The sequence below is a fragment of the Trachurus japonicus genome, chromosome 11, assembly GCF_045865225.1.
Source record: "Trachurus japonicus isolate A0001 chromosome 11, Traja_1.0".
NCBI lineage: Eukaryota > Metazoa > Chordata > Actinopteri > Carangiformes > Carangidae > Trachurus > Trachurus japonicus.
The window spans coordinates 9,407,423-9,418,120 of record NC_140917.1 but is presented as its reverse complement, the minus strand read 5'-3'; the positions used below and the strand labels follow the sequence as shown (position 1 = coordinate 9,418,120).

At 42.6% G+C, this 10,698-nt stretch overlaps 1 protein-coding gene across 2 annotated transcripts; it reads left to right on the top strand.

Moving 5' to 3' along the window:
* Positions 1-228: 228 nt before the first annotated feature.
* Positions 229-5,042, top strand: LOC146978202 (secretagogin-like). Of its 2 annotated transcripts, none has more exons than XM_085790343.1 (11): positions 229-298; positions 828-898; positions 1,343-1,420; positions 1,636-1,725; positions 3,566-3,622; positions 3,792-3,869; positions 3,952-4,007; positions 4,294-4,339; positions 4,485-4,544; positions 4,672-4,740; positions 4,917-5,042. In XM_085790343.1, exons 1-11 carry the CDS (start codon positions 229-231, stop codon positions 5,040-5,042), a joined length of 801 nt encoding a protein of 266 aa, XP_085646469.1. The 2 variants fall into 2 exon arrangements, with proteins under 2 accessions (XP_085646469.1, XP_085646468.1); XM_085790342.1 differs by having other exon boundaries at positions 1,337-1,420.
* Positions 5,043-10,698: the final 5,656 nt, after the last annotated feature.

Here is a 10,698-nt window from a genome sequence, read left to right as displayed (position 1 = left end):
CTCCCTCTCTCCCCTCTCCTCTACTGCCTCCCACTCTCATCCTCTCTCCCTCTCTCTGTCTCTCCTCCCTTCAAAAACAAGTTGTTGAAACTCTCCTCTTTCATTTCTCTCTCCCCAGAGATGAAATCAGGATAATATTCTCTCTCTCTCCATCTCTAGAAGAGTCTCCTCCTCCTCTTCTTCCTCTTGTTGTTTTTCAGCTCGTCCTCCTCTCTGGTCTCCGGCACCATGGACGTCTCTCTGGACGGTCTGGACGCTGCAGGTTTTCTCCAGATCTGGCAACATTTCGACGTTGACGGTGAGAACGATTCATTGTCTGACGTCAATGTGACACCGACTCTGTCTTGACATTTACCTTGAACTTATTATAGCCTATAACAACTCTGTTCATTATTGAGAGAATTAACATGTTCTGTTATTGCTGCTGTTATTTGAGTTAAACAAAGGTTCAGCTCAATGATTTTATGACATCGTGTGACATTAAATGAATCATTGAAACTTGAGAATTAAGATCCTCATTGTGTCTTTTGTAATGTTTTTCCAAACTAGAGCATTTATTAACACAATAAAGCAGTTTAAATTGGTAATAGTGTTAATTATTGTTTCAGTAATTCTGTTAATTTAGTTCCATTACAAATTAGATACATTAGATGCAAACTGATAATAATAGCTAATATAAATACATATCAGAATATTATATTATAGTATATTGGATCAACCATCTTGATTCTGTTTCCTTTATAATTTTATGTCATAATTTATTTAATACAAACATGAACAGTTTACTGAGCTTGTTGCTGTGGCATCTGTTTGTGTGTGTTTTTTAGACAATGGTTACATCGATGGAAAACAGCTGGACGCCTTCTTTCAGTGCATGTTGGAAAAACGAGGGATGGAGGTAAAGAGAGAAAATACAATTCAAATCTCTTTCAATCTACCTGTTGATAAAGTGAAGGAGCCACAGGGGGGCGCTAGAGCCAGAAACGTTCAATTGTGACAGAAAATTACAGTTAAATATGGAAGGGACTGAATTGATTGTTTTCTTGAAGGTACAACAAATAACTGTTGCACATTAAATATCTAAATTGTACTTTACCACTTCCATTAAATCCCAAATATTCCTATTGGTTCTGAAACCAGAGCATTTGTCAGTGTTAGATCTTGGTCATGACAGTTTAGTACTGAATATCTGGATTTTTCATTAATAGAGGAATTGGCTGAGTAAACATCTGCAGCTCCTCCAAGATGTCTTGTGTTCACCAGTGCACTTATCTTGATCAATTTACCCCTAAAGGCAGAAGATGACCTGTGCATTGTGTCCATGTTGGTTTTCCAGAGAGAGGAGATAACTGAGGACACAATCAGACGACTCAGAGAGAGATTCGACGCTGCAGCCGACAAACGTCTGCAGATCCAAGAGGTACGAGCACCTACTGCTTTAACAGAGGACGACACGTCAAGATCATATCAGCAATAGGATTTAAACCAGCAGGTCAGAAACAGGAAGTGAGGTTGAAATAGGCAATGGTTCAGGTGTCGGTGTAGATCAACAGTTGTAACAATACGTAGGTGATTGCAAATTGTGAATTGTATCACATAAAAAAAGCAAAACCAACACAACTCCTCTTCCTCCAGTTGGCCGCCATGATGCTGCCGGAGGAAGAAAACTTCCTGCTTCTGTTTCGTAGAGAGACGCCGCTGAACAACAGCGTGGAGTTCATGAGGGTGAGGTCCAGAACGGGTTCTCAACATCAGGGAGGTTCCCAGTAAAAAGGGAGAATCATTGATTTCCGCCATACTATATCCATTCATAAGTAATACAAAGACAGAATTAATGATAGTTTAGGATGTGGGGTTAAAACACTTATGCTAATGTAATTGAAGTAAAGACTCTATCAGATGGGGACAAAATCTTATGGTGCATTTCAACCAAAAAGTACCTAGACCATTTAGTTTTGGGATCTTTTTAGTTCCAAGTATTTTTCTTCAGGAACCAAAAGTTTACCAAGGCCCATTGCTGACTGCATTTCCATGACCGCAGTCCAAAAGTCCAGGGAGGAGTATCCAAATCAGGCCAATCAGCCATATTCATAGCATCACCATTTTTGCTAAACGTCATCATTACGGGTGGGAAGTCTCAACGCCATCACACAACAACCATTGAGCTATTTAATGTTCCGGTGTTCACCACAACATCTGATATCGGCTAAAAATACAAGCTTCTTCCAGGCTTGAATAACGTGAATAGTATCTCGGGTGTGCGTTGACTATCCACAGTTTTACTGCTTTCCTATCTTACATTACATTAGCAAGGGTGTCATATTGTGGTGTATTTTCTACCTCCTAAGTTGTTAAGTAATTGTGAGACTGGACGTAATAACACAGGCTGGACATCTACTGTCAGAATGATTGAGTCTTGAGTGCATGACAGTTATAGATAGATAAACAGTTCAAGGTACATAAAATACCATTGTCTGAAAAGGAGGTCCAAAGTAACTGGTGACGTCAGCTACTGTACCACTCAGTGTGGCAGCTGACTCTTATTGATTAAATACTCATTCCTTATGTTTAGAGAGGTGGAGTTTTAGAAAGTATATAAGGTCAGGACTTCTGGCTAAGAGAGAGAGGTCTCGTAATTGGCTATAGAGGCTTCTCAAGGATTCGGCTTTTTGACACTACATCTTTTTTGTAATAAACTCTTTTTTACCATCTACAAAGAAGACGTGTCAGAGTGGTCATCTTTTCATCAGCATCGACATCAAAATATACCACAATATCAACATTGATGTTACCGTTACCGTTAGCAGTTGCAGCTAACGACGGCTAACGTAATTCAAATCAGTTTAACTCAAATGTTGTTTACCCACGCCGAGTCATGACGCAAGGAAAGATGGCGATGCTTTGAATGCGGTCAATGACAATGACCATGTTGTGGTTCTTGACTTTTTTTTTGAACTCGCTTTAGTTTTTGAAACTTCTCCTGGACATGTTTGGTGGGGTGGATAATGATGAGCTCGTTCCACATTGTTGACATGTCGACATAGACCTTTCCATTGTAGGTTGCTGACTCCATCTTGAACCACAATGGAAAAACACTCCATATTGAGGTGAAAAACAATGTAGCAAGTACTGGAGCCATCGAAAATGTCCGGTACTGCAGACCACACCCCCTAAAGTTCCTGAACCTAGAGAGAGTACTACGACTTATTTAGTGGAAGGTCAATTACACAAGACCTTAATTCAGACTCTGGTTCCTGTGGTAGAAATGCACATAGTTCTTCAAAAGCTTCCTAGTTCTTTGGGAAAGTTCCTTCAGCAGAAATGAGGCTTTATTCTTGTCTGGTCTGGAGGATGTCTCCAACAATTTGCTCTTCAGTACTGACCAAGCTGTTAAATACTCTTGGTCCTCAGATCTGTCAGTCTGTACAGATTCTGACAGTTGGATACTGAAGGACTTTTCTTTTAGCGCCTCCCTCAGGACAAACATTGTAATGGACGAAACAGGTTCGACTTCAGTTTTGAGATGTTTGATGTATTTTCAGTGATTTTGTTGTATCGTTTGCAGATCTGGAGAAACTACGACACAGACAGCAGCGGATACATCTCAGCTGTCGAGCTCAAGGTAACTAAAATTAAAACTTACACCAAACTATGTCAGTTTTTTATCTGTGTTGTGTCAGTTTCGGGTCCTTCTACGTTGAATTTCTGTCTTTTTGCCTCTAAGCAATTAACTTTTGATGATAATTGACGTGGTAAATCTTGTTATCCCTGTGTCTTGTTTGGTCCTTCAGGGCTTCCTTCAGGACCTGTTCCTCCAACACAGGAAGTCAGTCACTCTTGAGAAACTGGATGACTACACTGACACCATGGTAACAAGCAGAGTGGTGGTTGATCATCTGATTGGTCCATCACCGAATGATAAATACATTCTGACAAATTTTCCCTCTGTAGATGAAGATGTTTGACAAAAACAAAGATGGCAGACTGGATCTAAACGACCTGGCCAGGTACTGACTAAAACTTTATCTTGTAAAATTTTACATTACAAACTCAGGTTAATTTATGAGTTTTTTCATCATAAAACAAAAATACAAAACCTCCTGGAACCTGTTGTACACACTGAAGCTGATCAATGAACCTCGCTAAATATTGCTAAAAAGAAAAAGAAAAAAAAACAAAATAACCCTGAATAAGTGCCTGTAACCTGCTGTCATTTCATGCTTTTACTTTGAAATGTAAAATATTAAATGTCTTATTTAAATATAAATTCTATGTGTTTCTTGTTGTCATCAGAATTTTGGCCCTGAAAGAAAACTTCTTGCTGAAGTTTAAGATGGATGTAAGAAATAGAAATATTTCACAATAACAAGCACAGATCTGCCCCCAGTCATTAAACATCACTTTAAATGTTCTCATTAACATATTAATACTTTGTGCTCCTCTGAACATGTGTTGTTTTAATTATCTGATGTGTTCGGTGTCAGGCCTGCAGCCAGGAGGATAGGAAGAGAGACTTTGAGAAGATATTTGCTCACTATGATGTTGTAAGTGTGAATTCAGCTGCTTTTAATGAGGTGTTCCTCCAGTTTACTGAATTCAATACGTTTTGTTCTTGTTTTCTGATCATGTTATGGATAAAGTCCTTACTGTTGTGTGTGTGTGTGTGTGTAGAGTCAGACAGGTGAATTGGAGGGTCCGGAGGTGGATGGATTTGTCAAAGACATGATGGAGCTGGTGAAGGTGAAACACTTCCTCCTTTATCAATCTTCACATTAAAGGTCTTCATGCATTACATCAACAGCAACCTTAGTTTTAATGGCACTGGTTCTTTGTTTGAAATGAGGCTTGGGCTACAGCTGGAATATCACTTTCTTTAAGAGCAGGTATTGACCACTTATCTTTAAACCCTCCTGCAGCCCAGCATCAGTGGGACAGACCTGGACAAGTTCAGGAAAGCTCTGATGGGTCACTGCGACATCAACGGAGATGGAAAGATCCAGAAGAACGAGCTGGCTCTCTGTCTCGGCCTCAAACTCAGCTAACGAACCCAACATCCACTCATTCATGTCTTTCCTTCACCTCTACTCCTTATTTCCCTCTCTTCTGTCCTTCTTTACTCCCTTACTTTTTACTCCCTCCTTTCTTCTGTTTCCTCCCTGACTGGTTCTTACTTCGATGTTAGTCATTACATTCCCACAATTTTCAATATTTTTCTCTATTAAACTTTATATGAAATATACAGGGTATCCGCGGGGTCTTAAAAAGTCTAAAATTTGAAAATCTAAATTTTAGGCCTTAAAATGTCTTAAATTTGTTGAATTATTGTGTTCAAGTCTTAAATAATTTTAGCCTCGCATTTGCCCCTAAAAAAAAATACATGTGTGAACTGGGAAAATCACAAAAAAGAAAGAGCACAACCTGCGATTGGTCAAAAACTACAAATCCCACAATTCTCTGGGCTCAACAATAACAGTAGTTAGTGTAAGTAAGGGAGAGTGGAGCTGTCGGTGAAAAGAGGAAACAACGCCACGTCTGGTCCTGTTCTATGTTGTTCGTGTTATGATTAGATGTTATTACATGTTTGACCGCTAGGCGGCAGTACTGGTTAGTAGTCAGCTTACCGTACCATATAACGGGGTAGAGCAAGACTGCATGGAGCCACATGTATGTTATTGAGAACGTGAGACATTAAACTAAGTTACTTGCTATCAACACGGCCTCATCCTTGGAACACGAACATGACATGGTACCAGGAGTAAACTCGAATGGGCGACATGGATTTAAAACCACCGGAAAGTTTGAAACTGACGGGGAATGTCGACGAGAACTGGCGCACCTTCAAACAGCGGTTTCACCTGTATATTGCAGCTACGGGACTCGAGGAAAAGCCAGAAGCAAGAAAGGTAGCGCTGCTGCTAACAATAGCAGGGCCACAGGCCATAGAAGTATTTAACACGTTCGTGTTTGACAGTCCTGAAGATAATGAAAAGTTGGATGTAGTGCTTAGCAAGTTTGATATTCACTGTTCTCCGAAGAAGAACGAGACGTACGAGAGGTACGTGTTTCGGTCTCGTACACAGCGGCAGCATGAGCCCTTCGATAGCTTCCTGACGGACTTGCGGCTAAAGGCGCAGTCCTGCAACTTCGGAACGCTGAGTGACTCCATGGTCCGGGACCAGATTGTCTACGGCGTGGAGGATAAAAAGGTCAGAGAGAGGCTACTACGGGAGATGGAGCTGACGCTGGCAGGAGCCATGAAGATCTGCCAGGCCAGTGAGCTGTCCCAAAGGCACGTGAGGACGTTCAGCGAGATGTCTGCAGTCGCCTCGGCGCAGAGCGACAGCGCGGCAGCGGTTGGAGCAGTGTCGTATCAGCGGAGACGGCGCACACAGACCCGGCCTGCACAGCAGCAGGAGGACGTGATGATAAACTGCAAGCGCTGCGGCTCACAGCACAAGCCTAGACAGTGTCCAGCGTTTGGTAAGCAATGCTCCACTTGCCAAGGCAAGAATCATTTTGCTAAACAATGCTTCTCCAAACGGAAAGAGTGGAAAAAAGAAAAAACTGTAAACTTAATAGACGAGCCTGATCTCAGTGACACGTTCTTTGTTGGAATGGTGAATTGTGAAAGTGAACAAATAAATAAACCAGACAATGTAAATGATGTCACTACAGAAGATAAGTGGATAGCTCCTCTAATGATAAATGGGACTGTAGTCACCATGAGATTGGACACTGGTGCAAAAGCAAATCTCATAAGCATGCGTGATGTGAAGGCAATGAAAAATAAGCCACAAATAAAAAGAAAAGAATCTGGACTGAAAGACTACAATGGGCGGCCAATCAAATGTTTGGGCACATGCAGGTTGAGTGTCACAGTTAAAGGAAAAGTGCACCACCTATTCTTCTTTGTTGTGAATGAGGGACGTGAATCACTTCTTGGTGACAGAGCCTGTGAAGAACTGGGGCTTGTGAAAAGAGTGCATCGCATCGTTCCAACCATAAACCCAACAACTGACTGTATGGACACAATTGTTCAGAACTTTTCAGATGTTTTCAAGGGTTTTGGTGTTTTGCCCTTCACATATAAAATACAGTTGAAAGAAGGAGCCCAACCAGTTGTGCATGCAGCACGCAGAGTTCCGGCGCCACTGAAAGACTGCCTAAAGAAAGAACTCGACAGAATGATCATGCTAGGAGTGATCAAAAAGGTTAATGAGCCTACAGACTGGGTCAACTCACTGGTCATCACAAAGAAAAAGAATGGTGAGTTGAGAATATGTATGGACCCTAAAGACTTAAATGAGAGCATAAAGCGTGAACATTATCAAATACCTACACGTGAAGAGATCATCAGTGAAATGTCAGGTGCCAAATACTTCACAAAGCTTGACGCCTCACAAGGCTTCTGGCAGCTGAAACTGGATGAAAGCAGCACCAAGTACTGTACCTTTAATACGCCCTTCGGCAGATACTGCTTTCTCAGACTGCCTTTTGGAATCAAGTCAGCACCTGAAATATTTCACAGAGCGATGGAGCAGATCATCGAGGGCTTGGATGGAGTTCGAGTCTACATTGATGACATCATCATATGGGGTTCCACAGCCCAAGAGCACAACGAGAGGCTGAACAGAGTTATGGAGCGCATACAAAAGTATGGACTGAAACTCAACAAGAGTAAATGTGAGTTTGGCGTTCAAGAGATCCTCTTCCTGGGAGACAAGCTGTCTGCACGTGGTGTCGAGCCAGATAAAGACAAAATACGTGCAATACAGAACATGCCAAGGCCCACAGACAAGACAGGGGTGCTACGCATCATGGGGATGGTGAATTTCATAGGTAAATTCATTCCCAATCTGACAGCAAAGACATCATGCATACGAGAGCTTCTGCACAGGGACTGTGAGTTTAAATGGACAGTGAAACATGAGCATGAGTGGCAAAAACTCAAGGACACACTGAGCACAGCACCTGTGTTGGCATTTTATGACCACACGAAGAGGATAAAAGTGTCTACAGATGCTTCCAAAGATGGTATTGGTGCCGTTCTACTCCAGGCTGAGGGTGAGCACTGGAAACCGGTAGCCTATGCATCTCGGGCTATGACAAAAACTGAATGCCGATACGCTCAGATCGAAAAAGAATGTTTGGGACTGGCGTATGGTTTGGAGCGGTTTCATAGCTACGTGTACGGCCTGCTATCTTTCACAGTCGAAACTGATCATCGACCGCTGGTCGCCATCATCAAAAAGAATCTGAATGAAATGTCTCCACGGATTCAGCGGTTAATGATGAAGATGCAAAGGTATGATTTTGAACTGATATATACTCCAGGTAAACACCTAGTCCTTGCTGATGCCCTATCCAGAGCAACTACAGGCGACAGTGTGAGTGCAACAGACGAGGACATACAGTGTCACGTGAACATGGTGTCGGCTACACTGCCTGTGTCGGACACAAAGTCAAGACAAATAGCGGAGGCTACAGCAACGGATGCTGAGCTACAGCATGTCATGAAGAACATGGATGAGGGATGGCCAGCTGGTTCGTGTCCACAATTTTACCATGTCAGAGGTGAGCTTAGTACTGTGGATGGTCTGCTGTTGAAAAAGGGCAGGATTGTTATTCCACGGGCTTTGAGAATGGACATGTTGCACAGGATACATGAAGGCCATCTCGGCATCGAAAAGTGCAAAAGGAGGGCGAGAGACACGGTTTTCTGGCCGGGACTGAACAAAGACATTGAAACACTTGTAAGTAAATGTGAAACATGCCAGAAACACAGGAACAAGCAGAGCAAAGAGCCTATGGTGGTAGCTGAGGTGCCAACAGCACCATGGCACAAAGTAGGAATGGACTTGTTTCATCTCAGAGGTAAAGACTATTTAGTGGTAATGGATTACTACTCAAACTTCCCTGAGATGGCGCTACTAGCAAGCTCAACGTCAACTTGTGTCATAACACATGCTAAATCTATCTTCGCCAGGCATGGCATCCCACACATCGTGGTGAGCGACAATGGCCCCTGCTTCAGCAGCAAAGAATGGCAGAAGTTTGCAGAGCAATATGATTTCAAGCATGTGACGTCAAGCCCACATTATGCACAGTCAAACGGGCAAGCTGAAAAAGGAGTTCACATTCTCAAGCAACTCCTAAAGAAAGCAGCTGATAGTGACTCGGATCCCTATCTGGCTTTATTGAGCTACAGAGCATCACCTCTTCAGTGCGGCCTATCACCAGCTGAACTGCTGATGAAGAGGAAGCTACGAACAACACTGCCAAGTCATCAAAACGACAAATTAAAGCAAAAGAATCACTCAAAGATTGAACATAAGCTACGACAACAGAAAATGATGCAAAAGTCATTCTATGACAGAACAACCAAGCATCTCCCTCCACTGAAGACCAACAACACAGTCAGGATTGAGGATGCTGATGGATGGAGTACAAAAGCAACTGTCCTGCAAGAAGTTGCTCCACGATCGTACACGGTGAAAACTGATGATGGACAAATCCTCAGACGCAATCGTCGCAGTCTATTAAAGACTCCTCAAGGGACTGTTGGTGAGCTCAGTGTAACCTGTGGTGAATCTCAGGTAACTCCCACACCTGCTATGGACTGTAACACTAACTCTCACACACCTACTCCAAGTGAACCTGAGTTAAGAAGGTCCACAAGAGAAATCAGAAAGCCTGATAGACTGAACTTATAAACAAAGAAAATTCAATATGCATGTTAATGAGGTTGAACAAAATGTATATTGATTGATGTTGTGAATGTGTTCTAAATGGTCTAGTGTTGGCTTAGATATGAGTTATGCAATCTGATATAAACTGTTTATACTGCTTATGTGTTGCAGAGTTATGCTGAATGAGAAATGGTTGAAATAACTGACACAGCTAATGTGATAATTCATGTTAATGCATTTTACCTTAGAAAAGGGGGGATGTTATGATTAGATGTTATTACATGTTTGACCGCTAGGCGGCAGTACTGGTTAGTAGTCAGCTTACCGTACCATATAACGGGGTAGAGCAAGACTGCATGGAGCCACATGTATGTTATTGAGAACGTGAGACATTAAACTAAGTTACTTGCTATCAACACGGCCTCATCCTTGGAACACGAACATGACAGTTCGTTCACACCGTCACCGTTTATTCGTTACGTCCGCGGTGTAAAAGGCCGTAACGCAAAGACGCGATTAGGCGCGAGACGCGGTACGGTGCGTTCACACCAAACGCGATGGACGCGATGAACGCCACAACTTTCCATTAAAAGTCAATGTAAATGGCGCGATGACACGCGATGGCGCGTCGGGCGGCGCGTTTCGGGCGATACGAGCGACGCGATGAAGCGATGACGCGGCCATCGCATCATCGCATCCATCGCTTGAAGTTGAAAAATTTGAACTTTTCAAGCGACATCGCGTGACGCTGTGCCGCGACATCCAATCAGTGTTGATATTCAACCACATCACCGACACAGCTGCAGACACACATTTCAAAACATGGTGGAGAAGATCACTGTGGCTGTAGTCTCGCTCACCAGACCCTCCTACAGAGAACCTGTGGCTGTGTAAAAAAAAAAAAAAAAAAAACCCAGGGGCTGTGTGTGTTTTCCTCAGATCAATAATATACATCCATGGCCGTTTCCCGGAGCTTTATGACACGACGTCGTACTTTTACCGCGGTCGT